Source organism: Drosophila arizonae, chromosome 4 (genome assembly GCF_054131065.1).
Source record: "Drosophila arizonae isolate 15081-1271.41 chromosome 4, UAZ_ARI_1.0, whole genome shotgun sequence".
Classification (NCBI taxonomy): Eukaryota; Metazoa; Arthropoda; class Insecta; order Diptera; family Drosophilidae; genus Drosophila; species Drosophila arizonae.
In genome coordinates, this window is record NC_142924.1 from 8,755,800 (window position 1) to 8,776,674 (window position 20,875).

Consider the following 20,875-nt stretch of genomic DNA (forward strand, 5'->3'; position numbering starts at 1 on the left):
AAGTTGAGCTTGCGAACAGAAATGGAACTGGAAATGGAAATGTTTCATTTTTGTTGTTGCTGCTGATGTTGTTGTTGTTGCTGGGAATTGTTAACTGCATATTTTATTAATGCAGTTGCCGAAAACTGACAGCGCACATATCATAAATTATGATCAGCCTTTTTAGGTGTCGCAACATGTGTGCTTCTATTCGATAGCACGCATACGCCACGTGTAACGGCGTGTTTGGAAATGTCCCTCTAGTTGCGAACTAAACTGAAATTAATTTATAATATTACTGATAATTTCGACAAATTACGGTCGCAATTACAATGAAACAAGCCAACCAATAACTGCACTGCATCCCAGTGGGGCAGTTTCCATGACTGCACTTTGAATACCCTCGAGTGGAATGGGAGAGGGTATAACTGCATGCGAGTAGAGCTCTTCTTCATCAATTTAAATGCTGTAGCTATGCTTAGCTACTTCCCTTTTCTCTGCATTACAGTCCCTCGCTATTACAGGGTATCCGAGTGCTGCGCTAGCTCGTTTGCATTCGCTTGTTTTTATAGTGTTTGCCATGGCAATTGTTGCCAAAATTTATTTGTACTGGCGACCTAGGGAAAACAATTACTCTGGAATGGAGTGCAAATATGCCAGCTGAAATATTTGTTTAAATTTTCGAGTACTGTTGTTCGTTAGTTTCCAATTCACAACTGCAGGCGCACTGCAACACTGCACCACTGCGCCACTGCCCCACTGCCATCTTTGCCGGCATCCCATCTCTGCTCTTAGCGTTCTGTTCCATTCATTCCTCTCTGCTGCATGCATCACCTCTTGCTGCTCACATTGAAGCACCCCAAAGCTGCGTCGCCTACAATGGGCCAATAAGTGACCCCCACTCACACTCACACACACACATACGCACACACATATAAATATGCGCACAGAAGTCGTTGTAAATGCCGCAGCATTGTTGAATTTTGGTTGGCTGCAAAGTGATTTACGCAATTAAAATAATTTCATTCAAATGGTCTATATAATTCAACTGGCATTTCATGCGGCTCTGCCTGCGGCCACTTTTTCCCGTTTGTCCAGCTGACCACGCCCAGCAACAACAACATCAACGGTCCTTGACAAAGTGCGACACACGCACACCCGCACACGCACACATATTACCATAAATCTGTTGTAAAAATGCATTCAAAACTATTAGAAATTCGTATATTAACGCATCACGCATTTTTATCAACAGCTGCGCTACGCAAAGCATATTGGCCGTTCTGCTCTGTTTGGCTGAGGATCTGTTTATGGTGAGAATTAGGCGAGACTGAGAGACTGCATGTACAGATTAAGAATATCATATACTATATAAAATAAAAAATATAGGAAATACAATAATTTAATATGCATAAAATATTACATAAAATACCGGCTAACCATTTTATTCCTTACACTCTGCCTGTGAAACCAGCCGATGGAATCATGTCGCTCTGAGAAATTGCCTTCGGTTCTTCTCGTTTCTGATGAGCGCCCTCAGTTGAGCTGTTCGTGTGGCGCTCTTATAACGAGCTTCGTTTAGGGAGCAATACGATCGCCGTTCGATTGCACAGAGAGACTCAGTATGTGAAGAAATAGTTCACCAACTCACATATACATGCATACACCCAATTCACGTACGATACGAATGGGTTTAGCGAACAGATCCCTCTCGTGCATACCAATACATACACAGCAGGCCTTTTGCTTAATAAAACTGAGCCGAAGGTTTCTGCTCGATCGTGAACGAGCTCGTTGAAGAGGCAACGCAATTGGTTAGTTGCTCTCTGAGTGCTATAATGCAGACATCGAGAAACGACCAACAGTTATTGGCGAGCTATGCTATAAAAGGAAACGTTGTTGCCCAATTTGGGGTAAATAGAAATTCAGCTTGCTTCTTACTTGCTACTAAACAAAAACGTAATGCGGCGTGTATAAAGATTCCAATTAAAATCATGTAGCAACATCGAAATTTCAACAATGCGCCTTCTCCTAAGCTTACCAAAACACCATTCAGCATTATATCATTCTCGTACTCTCCTAGCAAAATAGTTGCTCATTGTTTGCTATATTATATTGCTATATATATATTGCTAGTTTCCCACTCGTTCATCATTAAGTTCATAAAAAGTTTCTTATATCAAACAAGTTCAAAAGTAAAAGAACACAAATTTGGAATTTGGCTAGCTTCATTAAACGAGCCCAACTTTTTTGGGTTTGCCGTGCCTCTACACCTAAGCCGTATGTCTGCCATAGTTCAGAGAACTCTTTAAACTATTCCATAGCTGGTTTCCATTTCCATACATTGAATACTCCATCTACTACTCACCTTAATAGTTCAAAACACTTTTGTTTCTCATCTCATTGAGCTCATTCGCGTTGTCCCACTAACCTAACCCGTTCGGCTTATCTCTCTTGTCATTTATTTAAATGCCACATTTCACTCGCTTTTGCTGCTAATATTAGAGGTCGTAAAAGGCTTTCAACGCTTAGACCAAAAAATTTACTGCAAAATTAGCGCATAAAATCTGCTAAATTGTGGCCATAATAAATGCCAACTGGAAACTTGTAACGTGTGCGCGGGTCGCGCTTTTAAAGCAAAGCTCAAAATGTTTTGTGCGTTGCTGGTCTCGAATCAATATATCGAAAATGCTGCGATTGCTGATGCGGCTAATATTGCTGTTGCTGCTGCGACTGCTGTTTCTGTTGTTGCTGTTGCTGCTGTTGCTCCTGCGGGGCAACAAATGTGTCTAATGCTAGGCTATTAAATAAAATCTATCAGGCCAAATTACATGCTGTTGGGCATGTCCAATGAGGAAGCGTAAGGACAAGGACGACAGAAACCACGTGGCTTGGCCAACCGAACCACAAAAAGCTGAAAAAAAAAATGGGAAAAATCAGAAAATTTGCATAAGCAGCGCGCATCAATTCGAAAGGCCAAGCGAGCGTATAAATATTTTTATGCCAACGCAGTCACAAAAACCAACAGAATCTGGCGTCGTGGCGTGGCTCCGCTCATTGCTGTTTGGCTTGCATGTGGCTGGCCAGCTTGATTATTTTGGCTGCGGACATGCATGAGGATTAGCGTCGCTTTGTGGCGAATTTTAATAGAATTACAGCTGCAATTGTGTGTTTGAGTGTTGCATTCGCCAATTGTTGTTGCCATTTAATTTCCATGTTGTTTTTTCCATTTCCATTTCTGTTTGTCGCATGCTTGCTCCTTCTCTCTCTCTCTCCCTCACTCGCCGTGTGTGTTAATTAATGAGGCTTTGCAGTTGGTATGCGTGTTTTGTTGCAGCCTCTGTCAAAGTTCGCAGTGAAGGGAATTATCAGATACTCTTTGCCACATCGGCCCACAATAGCTGCGTAATCAGCTTTAACAGACGCTGTCGCTAAGCAGTGTTAAAGCAGTGCAAGCGGATATTGAGCTTATGGCAAGCAGTGCGCACCGCATTTCCTTTTGTATACTCAGCCATAATACGAAAATAAATTCTTGCTAAACAGCTGGTTAACTTAAGCTGAGTGATTTTAAAAATTGAAATTCAATGCGTCCTTGCTCAAATCTTATAAAATAATTTTAATATGTAAATACAGTGAGATTTGATGCTGAAAATTAAGACTTGAAAGAGCATGTAATATTTCGATGTGCCAATATTGATGCCTTAGCTTCCTCCCGCTTAAGCCGTTTCGATTTATACGCTGACCCAGTTTTAAAAAGTGCCCATTTGCCACGTTCGTGCCCCAGTGCCTGGGCAAGGACTCTGCCCATGGCTGCCAGCCTGCCTGACTGCATGCCTGCTTGCCTGCCTGTTGATGTTGCTGTCTATAATCCAGAGATTACATGTGACACACGCATACGTTGCAGCTTATTTTTCATTTCTTTGGCTGTCGTCGAGGACAGGTGGAGATGCGGGCAGAACAGGCAGGAGTGACGTGGCGTAGTTTGCATATACTATAATTGAACAGCTCGTTGCAAAAGAAACGCACGACTTGTTTGCAAAAGCATCCGCTTCATAAGTTATCAAAACACGTAAACTCAGATTTCTCTTATTTTTTCTTTTCTTTTTTAAATAAAAAAATCTTTAATTGTTCTTCGTTTTGCACTGTTTAATGTACATAGTTGTTGTTTTAGTTGTTGTTGCTACAGTGGCACGTGCCACACGCACAGCAGTTTACAATTTCTGTTTTATTTTGTCTCCTCTTTTGCAATTCTTTTTTCATTCTGCTGACAGCATTTGCATATGGCTTTTGTTATTGTTTCTATGAATTCTGTTATTGTTGTAATATGCTCTGCTAAGTCTTCTTATCTATTATGTCAATGCTTTCGCGTGTGCACAGTTGTTTATGCTTATGTTTATGTTTTTGTTGATGCTTATGTTTATGCTTTTGTTATTGATTTTGACTGCCCAGTTATAAATGTTACTATGCTCTATGGTATACTATTATAATACACACTTTGATCAATTGTTTTTGTTTATTTATCAATTTACTTGTATTCGAATGCAACAGTTAAAAGTATTGTAGGGTTTATATACTCATATATTTATGTGTAGTTAGCTTCCTTCCATTCACACAATTCAATTGCTTTATTCAGATGCATAATTTTTTGGCTTAAATCTAATAATAATTTAAGTATAGGTTGTTTATATAGCTTATTTTGGGATTACATTCTCACACACGCTCACTCACACTCTCTCACAGGCGCTCTAAAGTTTCACTAATTAACTTTAATGTACAGGAATTTGTTTTGTCTGATGACCTACAATATAACTGGAATTAATGCCATAATCGTAGCCATTAGATCGTAGCATTTGGGCAACAGCCTAACACAAATGCTGAGCAACATATACAAATTGGCTGGCATACAATTATGCTATATATATATATATGTATACTCTATATGTATATGTATAATTTATTAACATTTTACAGTATGTTTAGACGAATTTCAATGCTTACAATTGCTGGGAAAAGGAAGAGTTTTTGATTATTTTTATTAATTTGGAAAACTGAAAAGTCTTAATCGTATTTCATGCTCGCAATTAAGCAGACATTTGCTATAATCATTAAGTTTATATTATATGCATATGTAGAGTGTACTAACATTAATTTTTACAGCTTTTATTGATTGGAATGCAACTAATTGTTTTCATTATTAAGACCATTATTCTGGCGCTCGACTGCACTGCACAAACAGCAACAATATTGATAACCAATTATAATGAGGCTTTAGATTAAATTTCATTATAATATCATTGTTGCCCAATATGAATTACAGCGTGCAGTTACAGCCACGTTCACATTCACATCCGCATTCGCATCCGCATCCAGAGGCACAGCCACAGCCTACATCTGTACATCTGCAGGCTGAGCGACATTCAAACAACTTTTAATTACATTACCAATTTTTGATTGCATTGTAGCCAATAATTGAGCCATTTGTAGTGTTTGCATTGAACAAATAGTTCAACATTTTTTCTATGGCTATCTTTTTTTTATTATGAGTTAGCAATTGGCATTGTCAAATAGAAATTCGAACGTCAAGTGACTTTAAATTAAATTAATTTATTTGAATTTGCATACGCACAGAACATAAAATCAAATTGCAACACAAAGATACAACCATTTTGTGTACACATTTGCTGAGCAAATATAATTAAAAAATGTAATTCCGGCAGAAATGCAATAATAAGAAATTAAAGTCATAATTTTTTATATTTTTGCGGTAACTGTATTTAATTAATGTGAAAAATAGGCCTCAGAGCAAATATTTAATAACAAATTTATGCAGCTCGCATACTCTTGAAGAAGCCTCAGAGGTGCAGGGAGGGAGAGTATTTGCTAAATATTTCAGGATTTTTTTTTTTGCCCATTCGATTTGCAAAATAATTGTCATTTATTGAATAAAAAGAACTGATTTTTAATTTTTCACAAATAAAGAATCACATTTGAGTTGGCACTGCCAATGTGAGCGCAAATATTTGCATATCATGATATAGCAATTAATTTAAATATTTTATGGCAATTCAATCTGAGTGTTACAGTTTTTTCTCCATCCGCTTCTGTCATCTTCTTCTGGTATTTGCTGTTGCGGTTGCTGCGTTTTTTATCTAATTATTTTATGCACCTCGCTCTGGCTTCGGGCTCATGTGTTTGTTTAAAGAGCCATTTGCGAAAATCTCTGTATTTATGTTCGCATTAATTTATATTTATATTTGTATTTATATTTATTTGTATTTACTTTAATTTATTTCATACTTTCGTTTTGTTTGTAATGTGATACATTTGATGTTGCAATTACGTTAATAAGTTTGCTATTTGCTATTTACACGCTGCTTAAACTATACAAAATACACATTAAATGTTAGTCCATTCGCCTAGGGTGCCGGGAAAGTTGCGACTTGCTAGTTTAGAACTGGCAAACGGGACTTGGCTTGCTTAACTAAGCCAATATTTAGCTAGCCGTGACAGTCAGACACATATTCGCGTACACATACAGAGTTAGAGTTACACTTACATACATAGACACACGAACACATTCACATGCGTTGTTTAGTTTCCACATTCGATGCCGCTCTGCGATCATCTGTGACAGCAGCGTTTAGCTTCGACGTGGGCGTGGGAGTGGGCGTGGCCTGACTGGTAATCGTTACTATTGCTGCTGCTGCTGCTACTGCTGTTACTGTAGCTAATAGCAGCCGTTGCCTCATGGCCAGCAGCAGTCCGTTTCGCTGCTACTGCTCCTGCTGCTGCTGTAGTCGTTGCTCCTGCTGTAGTTGGTGCTCCTGCTGTTCTACGTCTGCCACTTTCACTGGCCGCGAGCGTGACGCTGTCTCTGTTGCAGGCAAGAGTGGCACAATGCTGCTGCTGCCGCTGACTGTAGCCGAGCACGAGGCCAAGCAGCATGACAATTGTCAGCCAATTGTACTGGCAACCGGATGAGCCAGTTTGCATTGCCTCCGGATGTTCACCTGAAATTATGGCCCGAACTAATTTCAACTTTATTGCATTGTCTTTAGCTTAGATATTAAATTTGTACTTCAACAATAAGCGACTGAATAGGGATGTGTGTGTGTGTGTGTGTGTTTGACTGCAAGTCAAGTAGTTGTTGCTGTTTGTCTCTTTATTTGTTGCGCTCTGTTTGGTTCTAGCACATATAATTGTTTATTTGTTTGTGAGTGTCTGTGCGTATGTGTGTGGGTGTGTGCAGCACACATAAATATTTAATTAATGTGCAGCGTCTGTTTGCGTTGGCCTGGCCACAGTTGGCCCCAAAAGTGCCGACATTTGATTTGACGTCAGCTCTGCTGTAGCTATTTAGATGCAAATGACGGCACAGCACAAAATAATTAGCTAAACTGAGAGTTGCGAGCTGAGAGTTGGTAAATTGAATCCAATTAAATGCGCTCAACTTTAAGTTTTTGCCCCAAAAGCATGTAATATCTGCCGCGCCCTTAAGTATGCAACATAATATAATTAATTGCCGTTATTAAGCGGAGTGTTAACACACACACACAAACACACACACACTCGATGCGTGTGATGCACGCGATGTGTGCTGGCGTGCTCTTGTAATAAAACAGTTGCTCGCGGCAGGCAACGCCTTGGTTGCGCTCCACCTCACACGCTCCCACACATACACACACACACACACACACACGTATGCACGTCGCGTGCCCTTGTAATTGATTGAGTTCAATTTTTCAAGCAATTAACTTGTGCACTTGAAACTCAATACAACGTGCAAACAAACATCGGAAGCGCCCTCAGCTCACAGCTCACAGCTTACAGCGCTCAGCTCTCAGCCCTCAGCCTGGCACAGCGATGACGATGGCGCAACACGCGGTGTATGCGTAATGCCGCAGCTGCTGCGTATTACGTGAGTCGATCGTGTTAGCTGCAGACGTTTAGCTTGATTGAATTTAATAAATTTAATAAGCTTTAAGCTGTTGTTTTTTCCCCATCTTCGAGCTATTTGACCTCCGTGTTGACAAAATGGCATTCGTCATCTGCTGTGTGTTGCTTTAAACGTGATTTGCGTCACGGCCGTATTTCTTTGCAGATATCCCCTGTGCCCCTTTCACCACCAGCAAGCCATGGGCCTCAATTTGAAAGCACGCTTTGTTGTTATTTTTTCGGAGCAGCGCAGCAGCTGCTTAATAAATATCTGGCCGCAGTGTTGAAAATAAACATATTACGCATACGCAATGTGAGCAGAGCCTGCGGCTAGGAAAGGCGTGAAGATTGGTTGGCTGGTTGGCTGACTGGATGTGGGGCCGGACCGTGGGCTGGTGTGTGGGCAAATGTAACAATGTATTTGTTGACAGGACAGGAATTATTAATAACGTACGTGGCGCACATAATTCATCATCAGAGCAGACACAAGGCCACTGAATCCGGATTGCCCTCAACTGTGCATAGCTAAAATATCTTTGGGCTGCGGCTATGAAAACACAAGTCACAAGCCGGCTAAAGCAAATAAAAGCGCATAAAGTGCTGAGCAGGAGAGATGCTTGAGTGGGAGCGAGGTAGACAGACAGACAGAGAGATAGAGCAACGTAGAGTGTGAGATAAAAAATAAAGTAAAAGTAAAATATGCAAAATTAGCGCTGATGGATTTTCAGGAAGGAAGCCAGGGCATGTAGAGGCGGCAGGAAGTAGCTAAGCAAGTAGCTCCAGACACAGACATAGACCGAAGCGCAGACAAAAGCACGCACACACCACAGAGGAGGAAGGCCGAAAGGCGACTAAGGACGAAGGACATGGTTGTTGGAGCAGCAGCAGCAGCAGCAGCAACAGCAACAGCAACAACAGCAGCAGCATCCAACAGTTGCTGCCTGGCTGCAATGCACGTTAGTTTTTGAGTGTTTTTATGAGGAGCTTTGCATACTTTGGCAGTATTTTTACATTTTATAGCGCGTTTTGTTTGTGCAGTCGCCGGATGAAGACGAGTAATGTTTGACGGCTGAGAGAGCGCTCTTTAAGTGCAGCTCAAGTGTGACACAAAGCGCCGATTTGGCCTGATTTGGCTTAAGTGGGCATTCAATTAGCATATATATACATATAATACAAAAATATATATGTATGTATGTAATCGCACTGATTGTTAAGTCCCACTCTAGCTACGCTTTTCTTTCAATGTGTCGATTTTCAATTGTGTTTCACGCTTATAATTGTAAAAACATTACACAGTTCATTAACGCTCCTGTTTCGTGCTCCATCGCACACTTATTGTTAAATAATTACCATTATCAAGTGCAAGCAAGTGCGAAATAGCAAAAATGTTGATTGCCATTAAATTGTGATTTGACACAAATTTCCCCAGGGCTTTTCCTTGGCTGGCGGCGCCGCCCCTCTACCTCCTCTACCCCCTGACCCCCTCTTCCGCTGCTTGCCGTGTTGTGACTCGTAAATTAAGTCAAATACGAGCAAAATGGTCAGTGAAGCGATGTGGTGCCCTTTAACACGATTAACACTGGTCAACACAAGTGCTAAGCCAGAAAAACTGAATGGCTAATCATTGAACCAGAAGAGCTGAAGGTCTACAGGGTTCGCTTATAAAGGCAACTCTACAACATTTTAAATATTTTGAATTTCAATCAATATGTACCCAAGGGTCGGAAGTGCTTACAATTGCTTTTGATTTCATAATGTTGATCATTGTGAGTGCCCGCCGTTTTTTCTCTCAGTGTAAACCCTTTTTGCAGTCAGCTTGTGTTTAGTGTGACGGGGGCTCCCTGGGCGCTCTATTGTTTAACTTTGCGTGCTTTTCAATTATGCATTAAACTACCGCTTATATTACAGTTGCCGTAAAAACTATTTGCAGCTGCCGCAGCTGCTGCTGCTGCTGCTGCTGCTACCTACTCGTGCAGCTCCTGCTTGCCGCTGTTTGACACTGTGCACATCCGGCTTGAGCTTGATAAGCATTTTACCACTTTTATCGCTGCACATGCAATACCCGAAGGGGGCGGCGGGCCCAGCTTTTGCTGGGAGGGCCGCGAGCTGCCATCCGCTGAGGTGCATAGCGCTCGAAGCTGGACGCTTTTTATTTTCTACTTTGCTGTGAGTTTATAAATAAAATGTGCATATGCGACACTCGCGCACGCAATGGCAGAGCCGTGGCAGAGCGGCGCGGCAGGGCAGAGTACGGCGGAGCTCGGAAAATACCAGCGCGCGAACAAAAACCGGAAACCATGCATCGCAGTCGGCAGCGTCCTTCTCAAGTTGCCCGCTCCTGTCTGCAGCCACGTTCACATTCACATTCACATTCACGTCCACGCTCACATCCTTGTCCACGTCCTGTTATTGTTTTTGCCATATACTAACACACACACACATACAATTACGTCGCGGTTGGCAAAGTTGCGCCTGGCATTTCGGGCTTGTTTTTCATTCTGCGCTGACATTTACTCCGCTGTCATTAATTTTAAGCTGCATGCTTCTGGCTCTGCCCAAAACTGCGCGCACTCGTACTCGTAGTTCGACCGCCTTCCAGCCATTTGGCATGCAACAACTTTTCGCGAATGTGCATTAAAATTTACCTATAAAGACTCTACAAATACCTCATATATCTCGTAGAGTTTGACTTTTGTTAATGAGTTGTAAAAACCAAAGACAACTTTCCTCCACATGAATTAGAATCTTCAAGCGTTCACAGCTTTTGTATCTCATTTCTTACATATTTCTCTTTTCGTGTTTCCAGCGTCGCCTCCCCCGCCTGCAGCTTAATTGAGGTTTAAACTTTAAATGCTTTTATCTTTGTAACTTTCTTGGTTTAAAAGTCGGCCTAAGCTTAAAACAAAGTTGAGCTTCTTCATGCTTAATGCTGCTTGGCTTGTGCTTGTCTTGGCTGTCGCTCGCTTTTCATCAAATGCAATTGAAAACTTTTTGATTTTCATTTAATTTGAATTTTTTTCCGTTTATTTCTGTTAGATTTTGTTTTGATTTTATTTTCGGCACACAAACTATTTGCCAAGTTTTGCATTTAATGCGCAAATACGCATTATGCCTCTCTTCTTATCCAACTAGCTATCTAACTGTCTGACTGTCTCTCTGTCTGCCTGCCTGTCTCTCTGTTTGTTTCTCTGTCTCTCTGTCTGTCTGACTGTCTGACTGTTTGCTCGTCTTTCCGTGTCCTCGGCTATCGCTGCCTCAGTGCCCTACAGTTCTCTGCCTCGCAATACTATATATTCTAACAATATTGTCGTTGCTCGTTTGTAGCTAAATTTCGTTTTGTTGCAAAACTTTTAGCCCTGCCTGAAATAATAATTGAATGTCACTTGAACGACAAGTTGGGCCCCAATCCAGGCCCCCAGCCAGGCCCAGCCTCCGTCTGGACCGAGCCCCTCTGTTTAAGCCCCTGTTCGAAAAGTACCAACAATTTTGTCAAAGTGACAAAATGCCGTTTCGAGCCAAAAAATTGAAACTTGCTTTTGCATGGCTTAGCCAACTTTCTAGAAATGTGTGTGTCTGTATATGTGAGTGTGTGGCTGCTGCTCCTGCTGCTGTCGCATTTTATCAGCGGTTTTGCTGGCTTCTGCCAAGGCTTACAAGAATCTGTGCCGAAAATTTGAATTGAATTCTGAGCAGCTCAAGAGGAATTTTTAATTGAGAGCCACGACTGCAAGCCAGTCTTAGCACTTCGGTGGGCTATGGGCAGACCGCAAAAATAGTTTCGTTTCTGTTTTTTCTCTCTCAGCTCAAACCGGAATGCCGAAGACCAGTTACAACCACATTTTAAGTCCCCGAAAGTAAGTCAAATAAATCACGAATGAATTAAGTGAGGTTATGTTCGTGTTGCTCTAACTCTCTCATGTGCTATCTCATTCCATTGTTGCCTATGTGTGTGTGTGTATCTATATAACCCCATTCATCTGTGCTCTGTCTGCCTTTAGCGCCTTCCATTCTCGCTCCCAGTTTTTCTCCTCTTTTTCCTGTCTTTTGATAAACTTGAGACGTGCGGCGACTGAGCTCGTTTAATGTGTGCGGCTAATGTGTGGCATGTGGTGTGTCTCTGTGTGTGTGTGCATGTGGCTTACTGTTTGTATAAGTCAAACCCACACTGAGATTGAGTGTGAGCGACAGAGAGCGCTGAGCGGCTCCTCAGCTCAGCCATTGCGGTCAAGGCGCCTTTGACGTTGTTCTGACTTCAATTTGAATGCTTTATTTGCACGTGTTGACGTTGTATGCCCTCTCATTCAACACTAGGGATTAGCTGGCCGACAAGGCCTTGCTGCTCATTCAAGCACAAAGACTTGCCAAATGGGGATTACCAAACAAATTGCGCAGCTAATGCGACGCACTCGGCAAGCAAATTATTTCACAAAACGAGCGAAGGGCGCAAATCGAAAAAGTGTTGCATACTTTTCCGGGCCGGGCTAACAAATGTAAAGTTTCCATTATATGTATAAAGAAATTAATTGACGCCCACACAATTTGCGAAAAGTGCTTGTCCTTGCCGTCGATTGCTGACAGACGTGTACCATTGATGCACATACTTGGATTTTCTAGCGCATGTCCTTGGCAACGCCTTCGATGGCAAAAGTTTGTCTGTGGCGTCCGTCTGCGCTTGCTTGGCTTCAGTTGTGTGTGTGTGTGTGTGTGTGTGTGTTGACCTATCAGTTTACGTGCCATTTAGCACTCAATTAAATTCGTACGGCACAAACACACAAACACACAAACACATACACACACACACAGGGCACACAGAAGCAACACATTTAAGTAAATGTGCGTTCATCAGTAAGGAATAAAGTAGAAGAAGCAACAAGGAGCAATCAGCCAGCCAGCAAAGTGTGGACAGAAGTTGCTTTATTCGAGAACCAGTTGCTGCTCCTGCTGCTTGTTGCTATTAATCAAAGCACTAAGCATTTGCCGAAAGCAATTTATTTCGTTATCGAACGGATTTGCTCACCCACAGCCAAAGAATTATGCAAGAAGGAACAAGCCGGACAGTCGACTTTCTCTTATTTGATACGTCAGGATGAGACTTGGAATATTCGAATATGTTAATAGAAGCATAATTTAAAGTTAGCGTTATTCATATATTTATCGATCCGCTCAACTCAAATATTATATTTAAATTAACTGCGCTGCCAGCTGCCGCCTGCCTGCCAGTTGCAAAGATTTCAAATTTGGCCAGCAAATAAATGAGTTTTCGTACGGATTTCAATTAGTTTTGCTGGCCTGGCAAGTGCTCAAAGGGTTGCGCCAGCACTCCCCACATTTTTCTGCTGATTTATCTAACGAATTTTATCGAAGCACCGCAGATGCGCACTCACTGGCTTCCAAATCGTTGGCTCGCTAAGCCAAATCCTTTTTATTTTACACGAGAATATCACTCATACGCAGTGAGCAGTGCGAGCACTTCGAATTACATTTTTTGATGTCTGACGCCTGATTAAACAGCCGTACAGTGCTTGACAAGATTATATTACACCGACCAGACGTAACGCTCTGCCAGTCGAGTTGATGCTGTTCGGCTTTTCCCATTACGTGGCCGGGCAATTGAATTAGGATTATGTTGCCTGGCCTATGTCAAGCTGATTGATTGGCTGATTGACCCACTGAGTGCCTAAATGATTGCCAAATTAGGCAAAAGTGCACTTAGCGTCCACTTAGTTTTCAACTGGAGCAGCCGCAGTCCTAAAGCCGAACATTGAAAAACCCAAATTATATTACTTTCAGTTACAAATAGCTTTTGCCTTGGCAAAAGTTGCAGGCAATTAAAGTCTGGCTAGAATATTTCGAACAATATTCTGTCAGCAAGTTTTATTAGCTGAGTGGGAAAAGTGCTATATAAAATCTTACTTATTGCTCCACTTTTCAATCAGAAATGCTTTCAATAAGAAATAAATTGGGCCCTGAGATGAATGCAAATATGAATACAATAAAAAAGGAAAAATGTCTGTTATATAGCAATACAAAGAGTTAAAACTTTAGCCCAATTTCATTATGAATTTAATAATTCTGTGAATCTAAAATGTAATTAAATGAACATAACAAAATATAAACAAAAACTTTTAGATTTGCGTACAGAGCAAAGTATTTTGTGGATAAAAATCTCAATATTTTCTCATCAGGAAAAGTTTCTGGCTTTAAGAGCAACTATTTCGCAAACATTTATAACTATTTAATGTGCCAGCGCCTTGGGATGCGGCTGCCCGTTCAAAATGCTAGTTAAAGTTTATGCTGTCAATGTGCTAAACATTGCAACCAAAAACGTTGACAATTTTTGGGGCCAAGAACTTTGGCATGGCCATAACAATATGTTGTGGGTGTCTATGTATAGATGTGTGTAAGTGTGTGTGTGTGGCAAAGTTACGAAACAAGCTGCAGTTTTACCTGCTGCAGCTGCCTCAAGTGGTCCATAAGTAGTGCTGCACGCTTCGTGTCTGCCTAGCTCTATCTATTTAGTCCGAGTGTGAGAGCGCGTTTAGTTACAGCATTTTGTGGTTAGTAAAACATTGCTTCAGCCCCAGCTCAGCTTACACAGACACACCCACACCCACACCCACACGCATGCACAGAGCCAACTAACCGGCACAAGTTGCATTCTGGGTCAGCTTTTGCTTTTGCTTTTGCGGACCGTTGGCCGTTGGGGCGCTGCTCGAGGTGGGCAATGGCAGGCAGCGTGTAAGTGGCAGACATACAGGTATTGGAGGAGTCGGGGGGAGAGGCAACGGCCAGGCGACAGGCTACTGGCTTGTCTAACAGTGAAACGTGCAGTATACATATGCCATTGCAGGCGCCATTGCGGAGCACCTCAAATATTATTACCGGCATTTTCACAGATATTGTCGTGTGCATGAAATGAGACTCGACACTCGGCAGCTACCTTTCAGCCCCGCCCACGCTGGCCACTGGCATGTTAACTGGACATGTATTAAAGCCAACTTCAAGCGCAATGCTGTTAAAAAGTTTGCAGCGCAGCAAATAAAAATCTGAGAGCAGCGCCCAAGCAACTTTAATCCAATTTCAAGTAACCGACTCGCAAAATGAGTTTGCCGCACTTGAATAACGGCAGCGAGGGGGCGGCCGAACGGGCACGCAGTAACAAATAAAATAAAGGCGAAACAGAAAAGAGTTGTGCGGTTAAAGCGCTTGTAAAACGATGACATATTTTCGCGCAGTTCTTGTTGTGGCATTAAAAATGCAACAGCATGATAAAATATCACGTATACGCAGCAAAGTACGGCAAAAATGTTGAAATACAATTACGAGCAAGCCAACCAACATGGATACGTATGTATGTGTGTGTGCGTGTTTGCGGGTGTGTGTCTGGGTGTGCGTATTGCATGCCACATAAAGAAACATGAGTATTTTTTATTTAATTTTACTGCAATTGCATTTGCTGTTGTTGTTGTTGTTGTTGTTGTTGCAGCTGCTTTGTTCTGCTTGCAGCGCACTTGAAAGTTGTACGCATGCAGCCGAGCGCTTAATTTGCAACATTTCTTTTGTTACAAGCAGCAGGCGCAACAACATGTCGCCACCACGCCTCTTCGGGCGGCCCACAACCACAGCTCGCACATTGTAAATAAGATGTAATAATTTTAAAAACCATCAACAGAACCAAACAAAAACCAAGCTCGAGGAGAGAAGTAGACACAAAAAAAAAAAAAAAAAAAATGAAGCCAGCTGCTGGGCGGTTAGGTGGGCTGGCAGCCCTAACTTGTTGTATGCGCTCTGCTTGCATAAATGTCTGGGTACAACAAAAACCTATTAAGCTGCCTGTGACAGCCAACTTAAATGGGGGCTGAGGCGTGGGTGTGTCTCCGGCTGGAGGAACTTGTACCCATCATCATCATTGGCACAAAAAGCGCAACGTCGCATGTTGCAATTGACAGCAGCAAGACGTAGAAGCAGCTGCAGCTGCATGCAACACAAAAGCAACCAGACAAGCGAAATAATGCACACACATAGACACACACACAGACACACACACACCCACACCCACACACACAGAGTGAGATGCTTGCCTAAGGCTTCTGGCAGCTGCTGTTGCTTCTTACGCTCTTGGCCAAAAAACCATTTTGTAATTAAGTGCTGCCGGCAAAGTGTTGCCCCTTCTATATATATCTATATATGTATGTGTGTGTGTGTCTAGTTATTGGTGGCGTGTAATGAGCGTAAACTACGCGCTGCCCAGCTAGCAGCTAGCAGCTAGGAGCTACCAGCAACCAGCTTCCAGCTTCCGGCTAGTGCAGTCAGCTTTTCCCATTGGGGCGTGGTCGTGTTGATGGCCCTCAGCCATGTTAGCGCATTTGTTTGTTTACTCAAGTTTGGCCAAAACGTGCGATTTTATGCTGCAGCTGCAATAATTTTTTGCAACTTTAAATTAGAAATTCCTCGAACAGCAACTGCAACAGCAATAGCAACAGAAACAGCAACGAGAGTAAAAAATAACTTGATATAAGATAGAAAAAGCACGCACTCGTATCATTACGTGTAGAGTAATATCCAAGTGAGCTTAGCGTTTAATTATAAAAGTTTTCTCTAACATTTTCAAAGTTCCTTGAATTTATTTAATGCAATGGCTCCACGCAGCATCGGACAATATTTTCCAAGCTCATTTTTGGCATTGGAATCGAGTAATAGGTAAATCGATATACGAAATAACAATTTGATACGAAAAGCCAGTTGGAAGAAAACAACAGAGCCGTTAAATGAAAGACAAATAAAAGAAGAGAGTGTTGTGAGAGGGAGGGGGAGAGGGACACAGTGGAGCATCACATTTGCGTTGCATTTATCAACAACAATTTCCACTACAATCAAGCAAACGACATTTATGCGAAATGGAGCACAATTCCAGGCGGCAGCCAGAAGAGAGCCATCGGACAGAAGATGACGACAGATGATGCTGTATATATGAAGTTTTGATATGGACAGTGCACGATATGCCCATATCTGGACGAGGCATCAGTTGTGAGCTCCAGACAATCAACATGGCTTCTCACAGTTGGTGCAGCTGTGATAACTTTTAACTTTGCAATTGCATCCAAATCGATGCACAATTCGGAATTTGCAATTTCCAAAATAAAGTAACAAGCCGTGCTATGCTTTTGTGCTTCACATTCAAAATTTCTTGTGGCCAGCCCTAAAAATGCTGCAAAATTAAATTTTGCAATAGGTTGTAAGCTCAAATTGGTTTTTCTGTGAAGCAAAAATATTTAGCTTTTGTTTGTTGCTGATGAATATCTTTAGAGCTATTGAAGCGGAACTATGTGGCTGGAGCCTAATACAAATTGTAAGCTGAGTGCGAACTCTTGCAGCTGTAGATTTTCTCGTTACAATCGAATAGCATCTGATCTTGTGTTATTTTAAATGTAAAAAGCTTCGAGTTAAGCATGCAGTAGATAATACGTCAATTCTTTACTTTATTTAATTAATTCTGTTGTAAACAGTAACTCGATCCATTCCATTATAACAAATAAAATTGGCATTTGACCAAAAACTAAAAATGCTTATATAAGCATATATATGTATGTCTACATATATACATACATATACAACATTCTTTAGGTTATAAAAAAGAGTTAAATTAAAAAGAAAAACGGTTCAAAGCTTCTAGCAAATTACTGTGAGATATTGGCAAGTAACTTTCCACAGAAACTTTTCGTTTTTTAAGCCAACTGCAAGGGCTTATGGCACGAGCAGGCCACACCTAGACGCACACACACATGCCCATACACCCACACACATTTAGATAAACGATGTAAAAAGTAGCAGCGCGTTTTTTAGCCAGCGCGAAACGTTTATTTTCAATTTGCTACCGTATTATATTCACACATACACACAAGCACACACACCCACGCAGTGAGAGAGAAAGAACGAGAAAGAGAGCAAAGCTAAGGCTAAGCCGTTGTTTTTAGTCTTTGGCTATATTTTAAGGTTATGCTGTAGCCGCCTCGGGCGGAGGCAGATGGTCGTGTCCCTTCGGGTGTTTGGGCCAAATGTTAAGCAGCTTAGCAAAGCGCTGCCAGGCGACATAAATTAAAATGGCCAACGGTTTTTTGCTGCATATGCAATCTCCTACATATTCACACACACACACACATACATACCAAAAGGTAACACCTACATTTTTGGCCATTTTGCTTGTTTCTCGTTTTGTTCATTTGCGTGGCAAACAAATCGCTCGAGCGGCAACAAATTGAGTTTCTTTATGATGTCCCATTTGCCGTGTGCAGGTGCGCGGATCACTCTTTATATGTGTGCCTTGTTGTGTGTGTGTGTGTGCTGGCTTTTGGGACAGTTTGTGAAATGATTTTTCATCTTGCCTTTTGGCCCGATGCTGCTGCCGCTGTTGCTGGCGTTGCCATCTGTTTTAGCCCGGTCGAGCAACCCGCCAAGCCGCTGGCAACTAATTTCTTCTATCAATCACAATTAATTATGGCCGAGTGTGTTTGTGTGTGTGTGGATGTTGCCTTTAAATGATGTACAGGCTGGCACTTTTTCTTATTAAATTAGGCATGCAAAGGTGCACAGCGGGCAGCGGGCAGCGGGCAGCGGGCAGCGGCTGCGGCTGTGGCGGCAGCAATAGCGCCGGCGACGGCGACGGCGACCGTGGCGCCATCTCTTGCCGGCGGGCGCAATTTGTAATTTCACGGTGGCAGCAACTGCAATTGTTGTTGTTGCTGTTGAGTTGCTGTTGCTGTTGCATGTTTTGCTGCTTAAGCAACACTTGAGAATTAATCGTCGAGCAGGCAAGCAGCAGCAGCGGCACAGCCGGAGAAAAAATTTCCTTGAAAAATAGTTGTAACCAGGGGTAGCGCGAAAAAAGAAGAAACAGCGGCAGCAGCAGCAGCACCAGCGTGTAATGAAGTGAAAATTGTCCTTAAGCATCAATTTGCAGCAGCAGCAGCCGAAGCAGCAACAGCCTCGTCGAGGACCTTCGTGCTGCTGCGGCTGCCTTTGCCGTTGCCGTTGCCGTTGCCGTTGCGTTCTTATAATTTGATGCTTGACGATGCGCGATAAATATAATTTGTTGCACGTCATGTGTATTAACTTCTTGCAGACACTGTCTGCGCATCACTGCCAGCTTCGAAGAATGTCAACGAGGCGTGGCCACGCCTCTGGGACACAACTGCGTATCCATTATGTAGCTATTTACACACGCCCAAGCATGCCCAATGGGTTGCGTGTGTGTATGTGTGTGTGTATATATGATGGTGTGCTGACCACCACGCCCACAATTTGTAATTAAAATTGCATAGCAAAATTGATTATGTGTAAGAATAAGTATGTGCGTGTGTGTGTGTGTGTGTGTAAACAATGTTAGTTTTTGTAATTCCCAGTGCGGTGGCAAAGTGCGGCAAGTGGAAATTTTTAATTAAAAGCAAATGCTTTTAAGTTTAAGTAAATTTTTTTTAGTGTGGCACGCAGCAGTAGCAGCTATAGCTGTAGCAATAACAGTAGCCGTTGCTTTAAATGGCAGCTCGACTCTTAGCGTGCAGCACACTTTTATCTACAGTTGGCGGGGCAACCTTCAATTAGCCAGCTGACCGTCAAATCTAGTTTTCACTTTTCAATGGGCCGATGGGCGAGTGCACGATTTTTGTTTTCTCTGCTTCAAAAAGCTCTCGCAGCAACTGACGTTGAAATAAAGTCATTTTGCAGCTCGGTGTCCGGTGTCCAGTCAAAAAAGTAAGATTGCAGGCATCGATGTGCAGACCCGCGCTCGTCCTGGCAGACATAACAAAGTGTTAACAAATACACAGCTTAATAAGCAAAAACATAAACATTTGTTTATCCAACAATACGACACGTAAAACAATGAACTATGACCTGCCTACTATACAAAAAAAAAAAAAAAAATGAACTGAACAAAAACTGAGTGAAAGCACAGCTAAAAAACATTTTGCGATTTCCCATGTTTCAATTTTGAATATGCTCGCGGAAGGTTTTTGTTTTTGTTTTATGTTGTTGTTGTTGTTTTTGTTTTTGTTACTTTATATTTGGTTGTTGTTTCGGGATTGTGACTACACAACCATAGGAAAAATTGCTGAAAACGGTTTGCTAGGGTAAAAATGGAAAAAAGCAGGAGTAATGGGGACAGGGGTCTCTGGGGTTTTTAATAGACAACGTACAAACAACAAGTAGGGTTTGGGTTAACTAAATGAACGGCATTTTCCTGTTTTTGTTTTGTGAATCAACCAACAAATTGGCGTCAAAATTGATTAAAGCCAAACAAGAGCCCAAAGTTAAGTGTGAACATAAAAATGGAACAAAAATGCCTTAAATATGCGTTAAAAAATTGTTTTAATACAACAATTTTTTTAAAGCGACGTTACACAATCTAAGGCGAGATAAGCGCTGTATTAGCCTATGTTTACCAACTGAAACAAATGCAAATTGCGATGATGATACAAAGAGTGTGAAAGTGGGTATCTCAGGGAAGTACATAGAATAGCTGGAAGATAAATTAAATTTATAATATAGTACAAAGGAATCTAGTTGATACATACATTCCACTACATTAGACAATGTCGCATGAGCACCATTTGTAACAAAATGAATAAACCCTAATGTGTATGCATAATTACGTATGCGTAATAGTTAGGCAAAGCCTAATTGATTTGGTAGTCCGATTGGTGGTAATAAAATAACAGTTACCCCTGCGACAACGCATACTAAATAAGCAATATGTGAATTTATGCGCAGTTGTTGTTGTAGCTGTTGCTGTTGTTGTTGTGCCGCCAACTGCAGCGAAATTGACGCTTGAGAGGGTCGTAATTGAATTGCGACAGCTAAATTGGTGTTTAATTAATAAACGAAATGCAATTTTTGGCAATAACAGCACTCACAACAGACACACAAGGGCCAAGTCTGCCAGACAAATTACCATTTAGCCCAACAC

The 20,875-nt window shown here is 41.8% G+C and overlaps 1 protein-coding gene across 3 annotated transcripts in view; it reads right to left on the reverse strand.

The window, feature by feature from the left end:
* Nucleotides 1-3,954: 3,954 nt before the first annotated feature.
* Nucleotides 3,955-20,875, reverse strand: part of dpr6 (defective proboscis extension response 6) — a 93,614-nt gene continuing 76,693 nt past the window's right edge. The window contains exon 6 of one of the 3 annotated variants that reach the window (XM_089468801.1): nucleotides 3,955-7,007. In XM_089468801.1, the coding sequence (XP_089324927.1) occupies nucleotides 6,601-7,007 (407 nt within the window). In that variant the 3' untranslated portion in view covers nucleotides 3,955-6,600. The remainder of the gene's footprint in view (nucleotides 7,008-20,875) is intronic. The other 2 variants (XM_089468799.1, XM_089468802.1) reach the window with 2 other exon arrangements.